At 39.6% G+C, this 22,038-nt stretch overlaps 1 protein-coding gene across 1 annotated transcript in view; it reads right to left on the reverse strand.

Annotated features, from left to right (window-relative positions):
- The window catches only part of DOCK8 (dedicator of cytokinesis 8), a 64,132-nt gene that overhangs the window by 41,774 nt on the left and 320 nt on the right, over positions 1 to 22,038 (reverse strand). The window contains exons 2-13 of the mRNA XM_054283466.1: positions 19,162 to 19,233; positions 15,734 to 15,857; positions 14,782 to 14,994; positions 14,311 to 14,396; positions 13,061 to 13,127; positions 12,650 to 12,799; positions 11,957 to 12,037; positions 10,975 to 11,134; positions 10,234 to 10,373; positions 9,906 to 9,999; positions 8,589 to 8,751; positions 1,381 to 1,498 (exon numbers count right to left, since the gene is read on the reverse strand). Of these exons, the coding sequence (XP_054139441.1) occupies positions 1,381 to 1,498; positions 8,589 to 8,751; positions 9,906 to 9,999; positions 10,234 to 10,373; positions 10,975 to 11,134; positions 11,957 to 12,037; positions 12,650 to 12,799; positions 13,061 to 13,127; positions 14,311 to 14,396; positions 14,782 to 14,994; positions 15,734 to 15,857; positions 19,162 to 19,233 (1,468 nt within the window). The remainder of the gene's footprint in view (positions 1 to 1,380; positions 1,499 to 8,588; positions 8,752 to 9,905; positions 10,000 to 10,233; positions 10,374 to 10,974; positions 11,135 to 11,956; positions 12,038 to 12,649; positions 12,800 to 13,060; positions 13,128 to 14,310; positions 14,397 to 14,781; positions 14,995 to 15,733; positions 15,858 to 19,161; positions 19,234 to 22,038) is intronic.

Below are 22,038 nucleotides of genomic sequence, written 5' to 3' on the forward strand. Positions count from 1 at the left end.
CCTTTATCTAAGTGCTAAAAAGTTAAATAAAAAGTATTTTTAGGAGTTTTGTTTTCCAGTTGTAACCGGCACATTCACGGTGAGATACATCTCACCTTACTTTGGAGGTCCAAAGTCCCTTTAAAATCAATGAAGAAAAATGGGCATTTCTGGTGCTAGATTTGCTTTCCTAAGATACATGTCTATGGTAAGGCCTTGAAATCAAATAATTTAAAGGGAGCCCTGGGAGATGAGCTTAGACAAGAATCTCTGCATTGTGCAAGCTGTTATATATGTATTTAGAGGCAGATCACTTACAGTGGAGAGAGAAGACAGATGAACTATGTCTGTCCTAACCATTTGTCAAAACCTAATCATAACACAGGCAGAGTTTAAGGAAACCAACAATGCAGTATTGTGTAAAAGAACATTCTGTGTTACATTCACATGGCACAGCTCTAGCTCTAGAAGAAATGTAGCTTGGGAAACACTACTGATGCTCTGATTTCAGGTCCACAGGTTATGTGGAGAAAGGCTGTGAAGTATATATTAAACAATGTCAGCACACTGATAAAGGCTGGTTGGGTGATAGTCCTTGGTCCAACAGATTGTTGGAATAAAGTTTCCTCAACATAATGTTTCCACTCATTGTTTTCCTTCTCTAATACATAAAATCACAGATTTTCATCTCAATGTCATTCTCAAGTAGCCAACAGCAATGTCTTGAAAACACAAAAAAAATTCGGGCTGAAGCAGGCATGTGGGTTGGAACACGTCAAACTGAGCCTCTGAAGCTTGGTAAAGTTGAATAGAGATCTTAGAGTGAGAGATGTTGAATAATCTGAACATAGATAGGACTGCCTGCTCTGCTAGGAGTGTACATGTATACCCTAATACACAGAGGGTTTCAAACATGGAAAGCTCTACCTACACTGCATAATTGTGCATCCATTCATGCTCAGGAATGAAGATCCCAATTTTTACCTTCCAGCGTAACATCTTCTGGCACTTGTGTTAACATAGTGTATACAAAGGAGTTACCCTGCAAAATGTACTACATCATTCTTAAAAGGTCTCTGAAGCTCTGTGAATTTTACCCTTAGAAATTCCAGCATGATACTACGTGATATTATGTCATTCTTCTGAAAATAGGGTAGGAAGATTTAGATAAGAGAGAGCAACGTGCTTCTGGTTCCACTAGAATCACAAAAAAGTCTTTTTTGTTGTGGGTAAGGAGTATGGCCCTGCTTTAGTAAGAGAATGAAAGCTTCTCAAGCTCTCTGTGTTAGGCTTCCCAAGGCCCCACTAGAAACTGTGGTGATGGGAAGTAAATAATGACTACTAGGTTTCTCAGGAATGCATGTAAACAAAAGCCTGCTAAGAAATCTCAGCATTTATTACCGGCATTGCACAGGATGGGTCTTCACCACACATAAACTGGATCTTGATGGTAATGTTTCTTGCAGAAGCTAGTCGGTTAGCAAAATTCAGCCTCTGAGGGTAAACATAGAGGAGATTTCTGGAACAAAGATAAGGAAGAATTGGTAAATGGCAAGCATTCCTGTTTGAAAATTAAGTGCACAAATTAGCATCTTGCTCACTCCTCTCCCTGTCCTTCAACTCCACCTACATATTGAAAGACCTGTCAGAAGTCCATAAATAAAATATAATTTCTTGGTGTGACACATAGAACATCCTGTATTTAAGGTCTCATCTACACTAAGCTATGTTCTGTTACAAACTATTATCTTTGCTTGATGTAATGAAAAGCAGGAATCTCTTGAGAATGCAGTTCCTTTCTCAGATGTGAATAATCAGATATTGGAAAGGGGAAAGAATCATCAGAGTGATAAAAACAAGGAAATCAACAATTGAAGTTCATACATTCACAGATTACCGCAAAAAAGGAAGGCATCTATTTCTGGATTATACAAACCAAATTGCAGTATCAATGAACCTGAGTAAATATAAGTAGAAAAATTTGAAACAATAATTCTATAAGCTACCTCTTATTAGTAATAATGCTTTGAAATATAGCATACTTTGCTGTTTACTAACTTCTGTACATGAACGTATCACTAAACAAAAAGCACCTTTAATTTCTGTGGGGAATGTGACAGCATAGGTGGTCTTCTGATGTATAATTCCAGTAGAAGAGTAAAAAAATTAATATATTTTTCTTTCGTGAAATTTATGGCAAATCTGAGATTCAGGTAGGTATGGATTATACACAGATTCTGGAATCATGATTATGTCCATTTACTGTCTTGTTTTCCCAGTCTGATATAGGTTTCTCACTTGTCCTCTGAGTGTAAGGAATGAGTACTGTTGAAAGAAGCATGCTGGCTTTCAGTGAGAAACAATGAAGACTACTCATGAACTTTCATGATTTCTTTTTGTCTGTGGCAGTCAGAAGCTGCACACAGAATTGCACTCTCCTTATTACAGATGTCTCCTCAGTACCACTGCCAGCTGAAGAAGTCAAGCAGCCTTGGAGAATATTGTCATTGAGTCAGATAGTCCATCTTCCATATACTGTATCCCAAGACCAGGAAAACTGTGGTTTATTCTTCTGATTTCCATGTGTCGCAGCATGACAGTACTGTTCAATTACACAGGCCAAGCTACTCTTTTCAACCAACATGTACTACAAGGCACGCCTTAGTAAAAGAAATTGCTTTTAACTTGCCTTTCCCTTCACTCAGAATGGTGCTTCTGCCTGTCACACTGGTGCATTCCCTTCCTTACCACCTTATCTACAAGTTTTGCTTTGCCAAATTCTCTCCCAGATCATGTTAAGGAAAGCTAAGTGAATGAGCTAAGTGAAATATATTGGTAACCTGTACTGAATTATACTTGGGGGACTGACATATTAAATGAAGGATATTGTCAATACTACATCTGCCAGAAGCGAAGAAATACATGTAGGGAAGGCTGAATAATACAGCCATTGCTTCATTAATCTGCAGCCTGGGACAAGATGTCACAAATCTATATAATGTACCTGAGCACTGGATTTTACTTTTAGGAGTGACTTGAGATGAAAGATATGCAAAACCACAGAGAACTCTCTGCTGACTACACAACGGAGGAAGCATTATTCCAGCAAGTACTGGACTGAAGAGCTAAAGCTTGTGCCATTTATACTGAAGCAGTTTTAGGGATCTTGCTAACATGTGTATTAAACCCATCAGCACCGAGGAAGAACAGACACAAATGCTGACTCTGGATATCCTGCAGAGACGAAAGTGATGGCTGACATCTAAAGCAGTAAGGTGCGATGATTATCAAAAAATGTTCCCTCACACACGTGCGCATTGTAAACCCACTGCTGATCCCTGCCTTAGTGCTACTGCCTGCACTCCATCCATACACTCCAAAAGCCTGGGGGAAGCAAAGACAAGGAGCATTCTCTCATGGCCGTTGGCAGGGGCATTGGAACAGCAAATACTGCTGCCTTTTAGATAATCAGGCAAATAGGATGCACATAAGGATGTGGTGGGCTCCAGGAAGCAGTGCATCTCCCCCAAGGCTCTGCATTGAGCAGAACTATTATAGCAACATGTTGCAGCAAATACTTCTGGTCAGTGAGGTCAAATTTCTCCCCTCACTCTCCCTTCAGAAAGTGCAGCACTCTACCTCCACATACAGTCAATGTGCTTAAAAAACAGAACAGCTATTCAAGGGACAGCATGAGTCTACAAAAGCCATGGCAGAGCACCCAAAATACAGAACACCCTGAGAATACAGTCCCAAAGGCCAGCAGAGTCCTGAGTGAGTAACAGATGCCAACAGCTTCTGTGGGTCAGAGAATTACCCAGAAGAGTGATAAGAGACTATTTCGGAATCAGTTACATGCTGGGGAAGCATGCTGGGGAAGCTAAAGGTCCCCCTAACCTGGCACAGGATACCAAGTGGCAATTCTCATACGAATTTGCTGATCTTCCTACGTTTTCATGTGGCTTAGCAGTGATTTAATCACTTCCCATGGGCAAAGCAAAACAGACCTATCCTGTGCCAAAATAAAATCTATTCAGAGTTTCAAGTCTGTGACACTCTTATTTAGTGTTTGTAAATACTGCTTGTGCATATGTGCACATAAAAGAGTCCTTCTGTTTGTTAGATTACACCTCGTGTGAGGTGTCAACAAGTGCATCTCAACTTGTCATGAACTTCTTATGAACATTCTCAACCTTCTTATGAATATTAGGCTTCTTCACTGATGACTGTGATGAGAATTCCATACAGAGCAAAACTCAACATATGTGCAAGTAGTCCCTACTGATACAAACCAGGAATGTTCTGTAGGTGAGGAGTGATGGATGAATTAACACTGACATTTAAAACTTATGGTACTAGACACAAAAGCTCATGAACCCATTAGTTAAACTTTTCAATATTTGTTGATTCTTTGACAATTTTGGTGGGGAGTCTTCAGGAAAAAAATGGTTAAAAATTAAAAAGCACATCATAAATGTTTAACCAAACATGGAAACCCATTCTAGTCAGCCATTAACTAGGAAAATAGAACAGTGACAGAACTTCAACAAGAGGATGTGTATGAGTCATAAATTCCGTATTTTAGGATGGGTAATTTGGAAAATAGTTTGAACGATTTTTCTCATGTTGCTAAAATTTTGAATCATCTGAAGAGCTGGTGGACAGATGTAAAACTAGACTAGAGGGCCCTTAGAAGACTCACATGTAGCAGACATGCTCTCTCTGGATTTCACAAGCAGAGAGGCAGAGAGGAGTAAATAGTGCCGCAAGAGCAATAACAGGAGTGAGACACCGTTATTCATTATTGATGAGTAACCTTTCCTCACCCAAACTAGTCAAGGATGGGGTGGAATGATTACCCCCAAAGCATAGGCCTCCAGCTCACACTACAGACTACAGCAAGTCTGAGAACACTGCTAAGTGGTTTGCAATTAAATGAAAATGAAACCGCAAAGAAAAGGTATTTTTCCTCTTCCTTCAAAAATCCCCAAAGCGTTAGGTAGTGCCCCTATCACAGACAGAACTTCCTGTGCCTGGTTAAGCTGAGTTACTGCTGAAGTGATGTGACAAATCCCTCTTCCTCAGCACCAACATTTCATAGTGGCAGTAAACAGCATCATTTTCATTTATATTTAATGAGAAAATAAAATGACAAACAAACTTTAAATTATATGATTTTTCCTATTAAAAATAGAGGGGTATGAAAGAAATAAATCTTGGAATGTTTTGACAATTTCAGGGAAATATTTTTATTAAAGAAATGTAAGTACACAACAAAAAGAAGTGCTCAATTTCACAGTGCACAAAGAAAGTGGGCTGGCTGATCTCTCTGGCATAAATCAGAAATAGCATAATTTAAAATAATGGCATTACACCAGTAAAAAAAAAAGCTTGCAAGACCTGAGTTCAAAGACTATAACAGAAGGCTCCACTTTTCCTTTCACAAAGGAAAAATCTATTTTAAAAAAACCCAAAAACCAAAAAGACCCTAAACAAACAAAAAACAAACAAACAAAAAAAACCCTGACCCAAACCAAAGCAAAAAAATCAACAATTCATTCCTCTGAAATACCTTTGACAACCTCCCCACCCCAGTGTCTACATGTATAGCGCTGGCAAAAAAAAAAAAAAGGCTTGCAGACTTATATCTGAAAATTAGAAAACATTAAATCACCTTTAAGGCCCTAGCAAGCCATGACTCACATCTATGACTGAATGCTATCAAATTGCTTAAGTAAGACAGGATGGCTTTACTTTTCAGATTAGAAGAAAGGGAAAAAATAATATGAAACACTTTGTATTTGGCTCTATTACAAATTCAGAGTTACTCCTCATGGGTTAGTTTAATGTCAGACTCAAAATGGCATGCACCATGTGGAAAACTAAGCTCCGAGTTTAACATGACAGTTAAATTAAGCAAAGGGTCATAGGGCTCCATGGAGGGATCTGGACAGGCTGGATCATGGGCTGAGCCCAGTGGTGTGAGGCTCAACAAGGCCCAGGGCTGGGTCCTGCCCTTGGGTCACAGCAACCCCAGGCAGTGCCACAGGCTGGGGCAGAGTGGCTGCAAAGCTGCCACAGGAAAAGGCCCTGGGGGTGCTGGTGACAGCAGCTGAGCGTGAGCCAGCAGTGCCCAGGTGGCCAAGAAGGGCAATGGCATCCTGGCCTGTGCCAGCAATGGTGTGGCCAGCAGGTGCAGGGCAGGGACTGACCCCCTGTACTCAGCACTGGTGAGGCCACACCTCAAATCCTGTGTGCATTTCTGAGCCCCTGACTCCAAGAAGGATACGTAACTGCTGGAGTGTGTGCAAAGAAGGTCAACAGAGCTGGGGAAAGGTCTGGAGCACAAGTCCTGTGATGAGCTGCTGAGGGAGCTGGGAGGGTCTAACTTGGAGAAAAGGAGGCTCAAGGGGCTTTAAGGATGTACACCAAATACATATTAAGATGTATTTCTTCACCAAAAGGGCTGTCAAGCATTGGCAGGCTATAGAGGGAAGTTGTGCAGTCACAGGTAGCTGCGCTGCTTAAGGGAGATGGTTTAGGGGTGGACTTGGCATGGCCAGGTTACAGTTGGACTTCATGTTCATTGGCCTACATCACCTATGTATGTGAGCTGTGTCTTTATAGACACTGTCTTCATTATTACAAGTTAGACTGAACAAATCCTACTTTCTCTTGTTGCCATGACTTTTACTTAGGGTGAAAATCAAAATGGAGATTCAAAAGAAAAGGTTAAGCATGTAAGGTGTGAACTCTTGCTGAAAGAATGTGACTGCTGAGTGATAGCAAGTATTTCCTCTAATGTGGATGTATGTGTTCAATACAGACACTCTGGCAACAGAAGGATAGTGTGAAGACACCCAAATTTGCTTTAGGAAAAGCACAAATTAATTGTTGGCATGGTGGCTTTGATACCTATTATGTCTGGTTGCAGAAGTGAGAATCTGATGAGAACTAATGGGAGAATATTCTGTGCAGACTCTACTGTCGTTACAGCTCACAAACATAGTAGTTGCCAATGGTTTTTGTCAAAACCAAACCTTTAGACACTGCAAGACTGCACATTGGAATTGACACTTACCGGGGCCAGACAACGAGTAGGAAAGTTAAAATTCTGTCTTATTTTTTCATTAAACTAAAAAAAGGCATCTTGGCTCACATTCATTTACATTTCAACTTTCAATTCTATAAAAACTACTTTCCGTATAGAAATGTCTGCAATAAAGTTCTACCACTATCTAATTCTATCTTGATACACAGAGAAGACAGAAGTACCACAACTCTCTGCATTTTAGTGTACTGGTGCTGTGAGCTGCCCTCGGGAGATTGAATACTACTGGATTATGGCAGAGCACAGGAATAACTCCTCCAAAACTTCTAATGAGGCTATAGCCAAACTGGCTTACTTATTTCCTGCTGACACCACACTGCAAGTTGTTATTGTAAGATAAGTTTTGCCACTTCCTTTTTGCTTTCCTTTAAAACTGAGACACAAATCCAGGTGTCACCAACAGCAAAACGGATCTCTAGTTTATTGTGAGCGTGTGGATCATCTCTCCGGAATAAATTAGTTTGCTATGGTGCAGTTCTGAGTTGTACAGAACCACAAGTCTCATTCCTCTCCCTCCTGGGTTGGGTCAGGTGAGCAGGTGGGAGAGCTGGCTGTTTGCTAATTTCCACTGCAAGAAATGAGTAAGCTTTATTCTGTGCCTTCATTCTGTGATTCCTTATTGGTAGTTTCATTTTTGCCATTAACACAATACAGTATCTAGCTACTGTTTTAGGGATCAGAAATCCCCCTTAGCATAGCATCATCTAGTATTATTGTCAGAAGTTCCCTTGTCTTGACTAACACAATGGTCTGATGAAAGTCATTATTTCAAGTTATTTCTGTATCTATAATACTGCAATACACCCCATCAGAATTACTGTCAGCTATTACTATAACACCACTCACTAGCAATGAAATATGGCACAAACATCTTGAAACACATTCTCCTGCTCTTAATTTCTCATAAGACAATCACATGTTCCCGATTATTAAGAAATAAATTATTGGAATTGCTCACTTGCATGCTACTGAGTACTGTGATCACCTTGAAACAATCATACCAGAACAGATTAAAAGAAATTAAACTACAAAGGGTAGAGTGCTCATTCATAATTAAAAAGTTCATAGAACAACACATTATTTCCTCAGATATTCAGATGACTCAAATTAACAATAGAAATAACTGAGCATAAAAATTTACCAGAAGTGATAAACTACAATAAAATCTACTGGGAAAAAAAAGCCTAAAACCAAACAAACACCTAGGAGAATAGATAGATAGATAGATAGATAGATAGATGCCAAATCAATGACAATTGTTAAAGGAGTTTTTTTAAAATGTTATAGAAAATTTATCAAAAGACAAGACAATTCGATTAGTAAACTCATTATAGACTATCGTGCAGGTATTTTATCTTGTAATGGCTAGGAAGATGAAATCATCAGCCCCACACATTGTCTTTAGCATTTTTTAAAAAATATTTTTAGTTTCTATTTCTGAAAAAACATATGAATCACATTTTTCAAAGAAATGTCAAAAATATATGTTATTTCTTACCTATAAATGGTGTGGGGAACATACACTTCTCTAATTGGGAATTCCAAAATTTCTTTGTGAGGGCGATTACGGTTTTCTGAAAATGGCTTCAGTGGGAGTAGTTCTGGTGTCAGACAATAACCAATGTTTTCTGGAGCTGGGGCAATTTCCCCTTTAAGGGTTCCTTTAAAGTAAAATCACAAAATATTAACAAAAATATTAAAAAAATCATTCTATAATGAAAGAAAAATTAAAACAATATGTAAGGTTACATAGCAATGGTGCAGAAAAAAGAACTGGCTCTTGGACTGCATGAGAAGAAAATCATAGGTACAGAAAGATACAGAGGAAGTAGCCTACACACAACCCAGTCACAATCAGGGCAACACAGAGCTTCTTAAGCCTTCTCTGTACTGCTTCAAAGAAAATGGAAAGAAAGAAAGAATACTGTATGCTGGCTGACGTTCTAGTGTCTTTCACACACAAGTAACATAACATTTGTCTGGGAGACTAACAAAAGGTATGCTGTCTAATACAGTTCTCTCTTACTCCCCCTCCCCTCAGATTCTGCTGGGATTAATCTCTGGCAAAGTAGGCACCACCCATCAGGAAAGCTAGGCTTTCTGTGGTAAGCAGTTACACAGTTAGTACTGATAACATTTACCCCACTATAAACAGACTTTCAATTTAAATTCTCTGCTATGGTAAGTTAAAACCGTTTGGGCAGCTCAGACTTGTCATTTCTGGAAAATAGCTAAAAAGGAAAAACAGCTTTGTCCTCAGTTCATACTTTTTAAGTTTCCTCCACAATGCAGAAGAGGTTGAACTGTAATTTACTTGAAAAGAAAAATTAAGCTGGTCAGGTGTTTGACAGTAGCTAAACACTGCCTGTACTTCTCTTCTTTGTTAACTAATTCTGACTCTAATATCAAGCTAAGATGAAATGTGTACAAATTTAATCTCTCTCTATAAAATATGAACCATTTCAAAACATTGCAAGGAAGCAGCAAGGATCCTTGAAATTTGCTTTAAAGAACTGTCTTCAAATGGTTTGAATAATAACAAAAGATATCCAGTAGGTACACTGTAAATTAGGGAGAAAAAGAAATAATTTTGAAATATTAAACTAAATCTAAATTTCCGTACTCATTCATGCAGAAAAAAAAAATAATTCAAAAGCATTTGTGTTCAGGTAGACACCAGAAAACCAGGAAGTTCCACAACAGCACATATTATAGGCTTTTAACCCAAGTCTAATAGGTTTTGGGTTCGGACTTTCAGAACAGTTTAGGGGAGAAAAATACATGTAACAACTTCCATCCAAAACTAATTACGTACCTGGTACAGTCTTAATTCTTCTTTGTAAGGAAGATGATCTTTTGAAATCAGCTAAAAATTTAAACAGATCTTCATCACTGAGCCTGTCTCCTTCCTACCAAGAGAAAGACAAAAATCAGTACCTTTGTAACAATACTTCGTAGCATGGACAAAAGGTTCAGGAGTGAACCATGTCCTTAAGGCATCCAAAGCAAGTGGATTACTATTTACTTGACTGGGGTTGTCCTCTGTCCTCACACAAATATATCTGGTAGCTTTCCCCAACACAATTCATATTACATTGATAAAAAAATGTCTTATGAAATCAGACGTAAAGAGAATACAGTACTTGTTTAAAGAAGGTGTTACTGTTCAGAGGCATTGCTCTGAAGTTAGATGCTGGATAGTTATCCTCTGAGTTGAAACCTCTCTCAGAAAGCCTTCTTGCCTGCAGCAGTGTTGCCTTCTTGTCACTACTGGAACCTTTCCCTTCAAAGAGAAATTAAATGTATCATCATCTTGTTTTTTGCTTTTTGCTTGAGTACAAAGATTCCCAGAATACACTAGAAAACTGCAGAAAAATCTCACCAGCATCAGAGGATAGAGCACCTAAAACATTCCGCTTCTTTTATTTCCAGCTATGTGAAATAGTGGAATACTAGGACACACCTATTGAATTGACATTATTTCTGTTACAGAGCAAATGTTTATTTAAATTTTTAGTTCATGGGTTATAAAGCATATTGAACAATGGTCCTGCCTACCAAACTGACACGTTTGGTATCTTGATTGCTCAGTATTGCTAGCTAACTCCATAGGCAAAGGAAATTTTACTTCTACAAAGCCAGTGTTCAATGAAAAGTGGGCCTAAACCATGAAAGAATATTTAGCAGACATAAAAATAAATATGCAGAGACAACATGGTGAGCACAATTAATTTGTAAGTGTCTATAGGACTGCAAAGGAAAGCTGTCAAGACATGAGTTTGAATCTGTGATTCACTTTTGATGCCAGAGTGAATAACATTGTTTCCTATACCCAGTCCCACGGCAGAGCCATTTTGCCTTACTTAGAAAAGTTAGACAAGTACCATTTAAACCTTCAGCTTCTTGTATTTCTCGTTCAAGTGTTGAAAAGTTGAAATAACTCGCTAGGCTTATGGGAATCCAGGCAAATGGCATTCTGTATTTCCCCAACCTCTGACAAAAGGATTCCGCTTGTGCTTTCAGTTTTTCAATCTTTTCTTTTGTCTGAAACAAAGAAAATATTGGCTGTTTCAAAAGCAATCAGTTATTCCAATGCTACCATACACAAAAATCTAAGTTAGATATTCACAGTTCAGTAAATAATTTGCATTGGTATCTCGTATTTTCTTGCTACATCACAGACAGAACTGTAGCTGTTTTGATTTGCACATTCACTTCAATTCATTTTAATGAGTTCATTTGTATTATAGAAATGTAGAAAGCCAAATCAATGGCTTTCCACAATAATATTCAAATTCAGAATGAACAATCACCATGAAATGTTAGCAGGTTCTACTTCTTTCATCAGATACAGAAAAAAAATTCTATTGAAAGGAATATTCTAAACGTGAGACATGTGGAAGCCTGGCAAACACTGTCAGTGCATTCCAGGGAGGTAAATGATCATGAATTCCTTGAACAGAACTCACATTATCTACCGACAACAGTACTGAATGGGAGAGCTGCACACTAAAACAGGCCATCTGCCCATCCAAACCAACAGCACGTCTCTGAGGTACAAGTATTTCTGCTAATTCTACATTTCAGTCATTTCCTTTGCTCACCCCCATCTGCTTCATGACTCAAGATTGTGTCAGTATTGATTTCCAAAGGGGTCAGTAACAATAATGCACCTGCCCTTCTCCTGATTTCTTTCTGTCAGCCACAGACATCAAACTTCTTGCACCATGGATGACTAACCAGCTTTTCCTCCAGTGTTTTTGCTATTTCATCCTATTTCAAAGAGCCTGTTGTTTTTGTTTGGTTGGTTGGCTGGTTTTAGCATGCATTTTTTGATCTAAATATTCTTTACAGTTATTTATTTACCTTGCCAGCATCACTTTCTTTAAGAACCATGTAGGGTTCTGCACAGTCTCCAATTTCTCCTTGCTGAAGCACTTTTTCTATCTACAAAAAGCAATACAATCAGATGATTAAAGAAAAAAATGTCATCCAAATAGTAACGTTGTTTCTCTAGCAATTTGAAAGAGTTTGCCTAATATATAACTGTATATAATTTCTTAAAACTGTCTTTATGGAGGAACTGATGCTAAACCTTCCAGGTTTCCATCTGTTAGAAAGCAGAAAATATATATGTGACAACACAGTCAATCACTTACTACCGCGTTTTCACTGAAATAAGGATAATTAACACATTCTAAATGAAGTGGTTCAGGCTAACTCAGAATTAAACAAATAAAATTATGCAAAGTTCACTAAACCAATGCCAAAAAACCTCCAAAGAATGTCAATAAAATTTTTGGAACTGCCTTATTTCACTATATTTTTGATTTCCCTTAGGCAGAGATAGGAAATTCTACGTACTTTGTAGAACTGGCATATGGGATAATAATATAACTTCGTAGCTTGAAATGAGATATACCACTGGACACCTACTCACACACTACTATTAAAAACTGTCATAATTCATCTCATCTAGACAAAAGCCATGTTTGTCAGTTCCATGAGCTCAGACAATAGAAACAGGCAGAATGGTGTCAAAGTAGTACTGTAACATACCTTTATTACCAGATATATATCTGGTGAGGGATAAGTGACAGAAAATATTGCTGATCTTGCCTGAGTAGACAAGTCAATGCAGGGTGTATGAGAACGCAAGAATCCTCTTAATGAATCCGAATTGAGGTCACAATGAAAATTTTCTGAGATCTTGAAAAGAAAAAAGGGGTTAAAATATGTTGTAAAGCAAAAATGCCTAAAATTTTATTTTAAAACAAGTCAAAAGTTGTAACTACAACTATAAAATAAGCAATTGCAAGATTGCAAGCATGTGACTGACTGAATAGCAAGAATCCTGGATCAGACTGTGTGTGTAAAAAAGTAGCACGTTTTGTGTTAATTTTTCCTAGGCTACTACTCTGAAGATAAAAACCCAGGCCAAGTGAACAAAAATATTATATATACATTTACCTTTTTTCTTTCCTTTATGTCATAGAGAGCTATGCACGCAAACAAAGGTTCTATCTCTATATCAAACCTGTTAGGGAAAGACACACAAGACACTGATTGACACTGCAGTCATATGGTGGTGCATAATAAAAAAAGGAAGAGTTATATTTTGACTGGCATTTTCATTAAAATGCAGAAGAATACTTAGCTGCAGACCTCAGCTCTCTCAAAGTCTTGAGAATTTTTCTATTAGTGCATTACAGTAGATGATTTTGAGAGGAAAAGAAGGGTAATAGACTGCATGCAATGTATTTTCTAAATTTGACAGGAAGATGGTCTCAGACATCCATTAAAATTATCATACATGCTCTTTTTTTCCCTGTTTATTAAGTTGTGCTGGCTTTAGCTGGAGGACAATTGATTTTCTTCAGAGTTAGGCTAGGGTCTGGATTTGTGCTGAACACAGGGTTAATAATATAAAGATGTTTCTGCTGTTGCTGAGCAGGGCTTGCCAAAAACTAAGGCCTTTTCTGCTTTTGGTACTCCTCCAGCTGGAGAGGAGACTAGGGTGTGTGGGAGACTGGGAGGAGACAAAGGTAGGACAGGTGACCCCAAATAACCAAAGGGATATTCCAGATCATGTGGCACCATGCCCAGAATACAAATAGGGGGTAAAAGGAGCAAGGAGGGGAAATCTGGACTGATGGTGTTTGTCTTCCCAAGTCATATTACATGTGGACTTGCCCTTCTGGAGATGGATGAACACTTGCCTGCCATTGGGAACCTGTGAGTTAATTCCTTGTTTTCCTTTGCTTGTCTTTGTGCCACTTGCTTTCCCTATTAAAATGTCTGTGTCTCAAACCATGAGTTCTCCAGATTTACTGTTCTGATTCTCTCCCCAGTCCTGCGGATGGAGGAATGAGCGAGTGGTTGTGTGGGGCTTGGATGGTGGTTGGAGTTAAACCACAACGAAAGTCCAGAACAGCAATCACCTTTTTTTTTTTTTTTAAAGTATATAATCTGGGTTCACTCCCAACACTTTTTCATCCTGGCATGTTAAAGACTTCTACAAAGATGGATATAGAAAAAATTGTCTGCTACACTAAGAAAGAACACTTGAGCAGTGAATGCTGTTGTAGGGGACAGCTTCCGTGGTGCAACAAGGTGTGCAGCTGCACACTGTTGTGAACTTCTGTGGTGCAACAAGGTGTGCAGCTGCACACTGTTGTGAACTCAGAAATGGTGAGCAGTGCTTGTGAAGGTTTACTTACTTCAGAGTGTGGAGCTTCAGCAAAATCCTGTTGCCCAGATGTTCCTTTGGGCGATCTGGCACTGGTCGTATCTCCACTACGTCTTCCTATCATTACACAGTCATACTCAATTAAAACAACTGTAAATTTACACACTTGCATAAAACACATGACAGTAGCTGAGCCACTGCTACAGACTAGCATCTTCTCCCCCTCAGTGGGCAGTTAATGTCCCCAGAGATGAAAGGAAATAGATTTATTATTTCTGAATATTTACATCCCTGACCACTAAATGGCATTTACACCAAATATTTACAGCTGTGGACCCCAAGTACAAGCTGCTATGAAAGCCGACACCCTGACATAGCCATATGTGGCTTGGCCTACACTGAGAGCAGTGTAGTGTTTATCTGCTGTGGTGCGGCTTTAACCTCGGGCACGCTGGGACAGCCAGCTGGGAGAGAGGAGCAGGGCAGCCCGGCTCCGGCTCACCTCATCCACGGCGGGGTAGAGGGCGAGGAGCTCGGCGTGCCTGTTGGTGCGGCGTGCCTCCTCGTTCAGCCGCTCGAACTCCTCGGCGCTGGCGTGCCGCAGCAGGTGCTCAAGCCGCGGGTCCGGCTGCAGGCTACGCAGCTCCGGGTCCGAGCAGGCCGCGCTCGCCCTCGAGGCCTCCTCCGGGACAGCAGGAACGTGCTGGGGTCCCACCTGCTGGAAAACAGGAAAATGGCAAGGTGTGGCTTGGGCACCAGGGTGTCACAGAATGGCTCTTGGTGAGCTGGCAGTGGGGATTTTAATGCCTCCTCTGCCATGAAGCCTAATGGCCTGCATGGTGCTCTGCTTGATGCCATCACAGATCACAGAATCACAGAATATGTGGAGTTGGAAGGGATCCACTAGGATCACAGCGTCCAGCTCCTGGCCCTGCACAGGACCATCCCCAAGAATCACACCATGTGCCTGAGAGCATTGTCCAAATGCCTCTTGAACTCTGTCAGGCCTGGTGCTGTGGCCGCTTCCCTGGAGAGCTGTTCCAGTGCCCAGCCACTCTCTGGGTGAAGAACCTTTTCCCTTTATCCAACCTAGACCTTCCCTGGCACAGCTTCAGGACACTTACTCAGGTCCTGTTACTGGTCATGGCAGAGAAGAGATCAGTACCTGCCCCTCCTCTTCCCCTTGCAAGGAAAAGGTGAACTGCAATGAGGTGTCCCCTCAGTGTCCTCTTCTTCTGAACAGACCAAACGACCTCAGACCCTTCTCATATGGCTCCACCACAAGGCCCTTCACCAGCTTTGTGTCTGTCCTTTGGATGCTCTCCGATAGCTTTCTATCTGTCTTATCCGGCAGTGACCAAAACTGCACAAACACTCGGGGAAGTCACACCACGTGCTTCTTTTGAGGGAAGCTGCTGTATTTGATCACTTTCCCCAAACTGAAGAAAATGTACCTGAAAAGTTGCATCGCCAGAATCCAATGTTTCTGATTCAAATGTTTGTTTTTGAAGCGTTTTGTGAAAATCTTTTCGGGATCCCTTGTTTTTCAGGCTACAAGTATCTGAATTCCCTTGATTTCTTTTATGGAGAAGCCCAAGAAGGTCAGGATAACATGAGGAGGTGTTAAGGGAAAATAAAACAGAAAAGACAAATTAAAAATTATTTAAAAACTGAAAAGATTGTTCTGCAAAAAGCAGTGTAGCACAGCTTTTATGTAAAACCTGACATTTCACAACTTTAACATGTTTTTATGCACCATTGTGACTCTATAATGTATATTAAGAACAGTTTAAAAGGAAAAAAAGATAATTCAGATAATTTTTCTACAGAGTATAGGTCTGAGACAGCAGGCAAACCTGACCTAGGTACAAAATCTGGTCTGATCTCCTCATCAGACATGGTGATTATTTCAGTGACCTTAAGAACACGGATCAGGATCACTTATCTCTTGGCTGGCCTCTTCAATTATATACATCAGATCTTTTACTGCTCTTATCCTGGACCTAACTAGTATCCCTAGCTATTTCCATGCAACAATCTACAACTTCTAGAAAAACGCCTGGTTTTGAAGAGGGCTATTTCTGTGCGCCAATGTAACCCTTCAGGTTGGCAGCTTTAAAAAATTCTTCTCAACTTTCAAGTTACTTATTTTTGAGGCAGCTTGAAAAAAAACCAGCAGGTACCGTGAAAAAAAGGTGTTAGATGCATCCAGAGCTCTGTTTCTTTCACTTTAGTATGCAATTTGCTAAATCCTGTGATAGTCTTTTTTGTAATCAGTCTCCTTATTTACAACATCCTACTTCATTCATTTTCCTTTCTGTGATACTCCCAAAGAAATGACTGAGCATCTGAATGCTTTCATAAAGAAGACGCAATAAGCAATTATTGATCAGGGAGACACCTTTTTATTACAGTTTGGGAGTAACTGAATTATATGCTCTGATGTGTTTTAATTTTAATTGTTTGCATTTTAATCGTTTGCCAGTTCACTGCAATGAAAACTGGTCATAAAAAGACAATCCCAGCTCTCCTTGGATGTGACCTTGTTTTGGAACCACTGTAATTATCCAGAATGGAAGGCAGAAATTCTGCATGACTTCAGGACGTGTAAGAATCTTGTTGTATAGATTGTTTTTTCACTGCCTCTGGTGGCAAACAAATGATTAATGGAGGAAACTCAGGTACCTGAGTTCACATTTTCCCTGTGGTGTGAAAACTACCCTAAAGATGCCTTTCCCCGTAACTACTCCTGGAATATTTATTTATACCACTTATTTATTTTGAAAAGCATTATAGCAATTAAAGCTCACCAAGTGGCAAACCATGGTTTTAATACACATGTCAATTTAATGGGCACACACTGAATTAAGAAAATGAGATGAGGAAAAAACCCAAAGGACAACTGAAAGGAGAAATAGGCACAGGAACAAGCTACCCATTCGGCCTCCTGCAAGGCCACATGGACTCCAGCTGTGCTCAGCTTTTCTGCCACATACCTCTCTACCCTGAGGCCTGAGAATAACCTCTGCTTATGCCACCCACTGCAGACTCCTCAATCTCCTGTTCTGAACCTTCGCATTCATGAGTGGATCAAAGTCACTCACACACTTGTCTCACCCATAGCTCACCAGACAATGTATTTAGCAACCTCTTCTATAACATCTCTCAAGTAGGCAGCTACAGTTTTTCCAGCCTTCCTCAAAACAATGGAAACAATTACTTTTTTCTCATTTTTCTCTTGAAATCTTTTCTTCTGCTCACACTTTTTTAAAAGAAAAAAAAGCTGTCCAAGCATAACATGAGATTCCCAATATCAATCTATCACTGGATTATGTGACACTGCAGCATATTTGGTAGTGGTTTGTTCTTTGCAATTTTTAATAACTTGCTTGCATTGTTAGCCAAAGCTACCAAAGCTCAGCTCTCTGGCAGAGTCCACCATCATGTTTACCACAGAGTCAACTGCTCAATAAAGATTTTGAATGCAAATTTACCTCACCCGAATCAATGAAACAGTAAAACACTCAGCAAAACTTTCCACATATGTATGTTTCTATGGCTCCATTCACACTTCTACCAGCACACAGAAATGCAAAAATAGCCATGTTCTATTTTTCACTTCACCTACTTTACTGCTTACTCCCTTCTCCTGTGCTCAAACAAAGCTGCACACTGGCTCTTTACTGCATACAGAACAGCACTGTGTGAAAGAGCTAGTGCCTCTGCTCTGAGTGGTGAGGGAGGAGAGCCAACAAAACCCACTAGCCTACTTTTAGTGACTCACTGCAGAGCAGTTCTGAGAATTCAATCAGTTTCATCAGCACCCCTGGAGGAAGTCTCTTAATAACCCCCAGCAGCTGCTCCACTGAGGAGCACAAGCTGCACAGTTAAACAGTGCAAATTCCTCTGCAGTCACCATTGTAAACCCATAAGGCACTGGCTGCTGATGTACATCAGAAAAACAGAGAGTAACAAGGCCGAGTGAAGAGGCACAACAAAATTGCAGCAATTGTGTCAGCACTCCACCACCTGCTGCTCCTTCTGCTTTTCAAGAGCTGGGCATGAGTGCAGGAGTGGATGAAGAGGAAGTGCTATGGACAAAACAGAGCTCCAAAAACCTCTTTCTGAAGAACAGCATGAGGTGATGGGGAAGGAGGCAAGACATCCCACAGACTCCCCTAAGAGTCTGGGAACAGACATCCTGCAATAGAGAGCACTGACTGAGAGTCCCCTTCACATTTTACATATGAAACAGTATAGGACAGAATAAAATAAAATACAATTAAAATATAATGAACTAGACTAAAGGAAATGAAGCACTTATAATGACTACAGGCCCAACTCTCTGTGTTGAATTACACTGAGCTCAAGTGCAGAAATCATTTACTGATATAAAACAGTAAATTTGGGTACAACACGGATAATCCTATGAACACACTCAGTCACTGCTGGGAAAGGCCATAATCCTTGAGTTTTCAGACACATTTGGAAATCAAATCATATTGAATTTTCAGGGCATGAATAGGTTAAAAGCATGCAAATATAATCTTTATCCCTGTTATCTTTCCTTTTAGTGGGATCAAACAGTACTAGTTTTCCTGACTAAGATAAATCATCACTACAAAGGGTTGATGTGAATTTCTTCTCATCAACTTCTCATCCATTTACAGCCTGAATTAAGAAGCAGATGCTACAGTATTTGGCAATGCACACCATCTCAAACAAAACAATATGGTTATTTATACTACTGAAAAGTCAGTTCTTGTCTTCAATCACTGACTAAAATCATAGTAATTTAGGATTACTTGTAAGAGCAAGCATCTCCTCTCTGATAAGTAAGATGAAATGTACTTTTAATTTTATTTAGTTTTATCTTGCTTACTTTCGATTCACAATCAGCCACTCACGGATGTAAGTCTGAACACAGTCTTTGACGTGTGAGTCCAGTTCAACCCTGTGGAAAAAGCAACATATTTCAGCTCCTAAGTCATACTTTCAGGACAAACAAATTTATCTAAACATGCTAGTCAGATAAAGGCCTCTCTGTTAGTCCTCTCCTCTGTATTTATTTTACTGCTAAACTATTGTTTGAGGTTTAAAAAAAGTCCTCTGCATGAATTCCTTTATGCAGGTTTTTGGTACTGTGCTGATAAACGTACAAGCATACATTTAACAGAGAAGAAGTAACCACTTCCTACACTATCTATTTATAAATATAAGAGTGACATTTCTATAAAATACAGTAAAATTAAATAAATTATACAACATAACCAACCTAGTGATTTTCAAGACTTGATAACAAGTCTCAAGATATAGAAATATTTTTTTAGAGGCCTCAGCTCCTGGAATCTTGCAAATACCGAGTTTTTATGTATGTGCAATTTTCTCTTCTCACAGAAAAAAAGAAAATCTTAAAAAGGGACCCCCTTTAGAACTTAGAGTTTAGAACTTGAAGCTTAAAAAGCTTCTAATCAAATAGGATAATAAAACTTTTAAGTTCTAAGAATACATTATAATTTCATTTTCTCTTTTTCAAATAAATCTCTTTTAATGAAGGGGGTTGTCAGTGCCCCTTGATAGCCTGGATGCTATTTGGAACTACAGGCCTTTCAGCCAATGTCCCATGAATTTCACATCATGACGCTGTGGCATAATTCCCCTGTGCCCATTCTTAAAATTTTTAATGACCTGTTCCAAAATAATTTGTAGCATTCTCCAATCCAAGTGAGTAAAAGAGTAGGTAGGATACACATTCAATACAGGAACAGGTGAAAGGTATGATGATTTTTAGCACTTTCCACATAGAACTCCTGAGAGATTTGCAGCTGGTTACTGAGGCTGGCCAACAGCTTTTTCGAGTTTGTGTGTGCACGGTGGGACAGAGCCTTGGCTGATGCCAGGCTGTCGAGTGCCCCTGCCTCTGGTGGCTCCTGCCTCTGCATCAGGTGGGAGGTGTGTTTGCAGCAGGCAGCACATTAACCCAGTTTGGTCGGTGGTACCTGTTTCCTGCTCTCTGCACACAGAAACATCAAAGACTGCACTGTCTGCAGGCCCATCCTTGGTTCATGCCCCTGCTGTGTTCTCATCTTCCCTAACACATCCTAGCACTCTTCATCAGGATTTTCTATAAAAACACCAATATCAATTATATCAATGTGAATGGCTAAGTGGCAAGCTGCTGTAAAAAAATCTGCTGAAAGCACATTTGTTGGTATTCACTATTTGAGCTTTGTCACAGACTCCTTATAGAACATGTAATAACTTTGTGGTGCAAATCAGGCTTAAAATGGATTCTACAGCATGAGCCTGCATGTGTAAAAACAAATAAGTAACTGCTGTTTTAAACATCAGGCATGGTAGGAGGTAACCGTGGAAATAGGTAAGAAATGGCCTTATTTTAGATGTAATTTCAAACGTTGAATAATTATTTCAATATTTTTGTCCAGTGTTTAAATAAAAGGTTACTTCAAGCAAAAAATCCCATTCATTGTCTCCCACATCAATTCTCTCTCAAATCCACAGAAAAAAACAAGAATACCTTGTAAAGATTGGGACTTTTCTATAAATAACTTCAATTGAAAATCACGTGTTGTGAAAATATTAGAAGCTGTGTGATTCAAAGAGTTCTCAGGTAACCTAGCATGGCATCTCATCTCTACATCTGTCTTTATTCTCCTTCTTGAGAGAAGCACTGGGCCAAGAAGAATCTTGCTGACTGAAACCTTGCTTAGAGAGAGGATTCTCAACTAGTCTACGGCTGGCAAAAATCACACAAGCTGTGCTTCCCTCTTAGCCTCATTGTATTTGGTGTGTCAGGCAGAAAACACTGAACAAATATTTCTGTTACATACGGCTCTAGTTTGAACAGCTGGCTGGTAAAAATTAGAGCAGCATGTATCAACTTTTGCAGGAACAGAGAGGGATGCAGGTCTACCCTGTGAGCCAAGACAATGTAAACGAAGCCGATTTGTCCCTCAGCATGGCAGTTCAGCACAGCACTGAATATAGCCTGTGCTGTTCATTTCCTGGATACGCTGTAAGGAGCCAGCCCCCATAACAAACGCACTGTATAGTTAGCCATCTCTGCTGATGTAGCAGTTTGGGGCTAAATGGTGCTGACTTCATATTATCTCACCATTATTCCTTGCAAAACTCAACAGGTCTTTGGAGTTCTACCTAAAGGTACCATTTATAGTGAAACAGTTCCTGAGGTGTATTTTGTATACATTGCATAGCCTTTCTAATAACACATCAGAAAACTTCCCGATGAATTTTCTCATTCTGAAAAATGCTTTTGTTTATAGCATGCCTGTTTTTCAAACCAGCTTAAATATTTGCAGGACCATTGAGCACCAGTGTCACCACAAGCTACCTATATAAGCTGTTTAAAACAGGGTAATTATTTCTTCAATATCAGCCTAAAACCACATGTGACTTCTACACTAGAAATTAACACTTATTCCCCTTCCCCAGCCTTGTGAAGTATGAACCATTTCCTCCCATTTATGCAAGACAGGTACTGAGAAAGAGATTCTTAGTGTACTGATCAATGTCACGTAACACACAGCTGGCAAAAAACCCAAAAAATTCAATACTGTGGTTGTTACATGATCAGAATAAACTTTTATCTCTGGCATTGCAGCTACAAAAGTTATGTTTCATACCATCCTCCTGTCCTTCTTTACTCGTCTTCCTGTCGATGCCTACCTCACTTGAGCCGCTACCAAGGAAGCTGTGTAAAAACTTGCATAATTTTCAG

Source organism: Melozone crissalis, unplaced genomic scaffold (genome assembly GCF_028551555.1).
Source record: "Melozone crissalis strain CALT ecotype California unplaced genomic scaffold, PUWL_Pcris_2 ptg000005l_1, whole genome shotgun sequence".
Taxonomy (NCBI): Eukaryota; Metazoa; Chordata; class Aves; order Passeriformes; family Passerellidae; genus Melozone; species Melozone crissalis.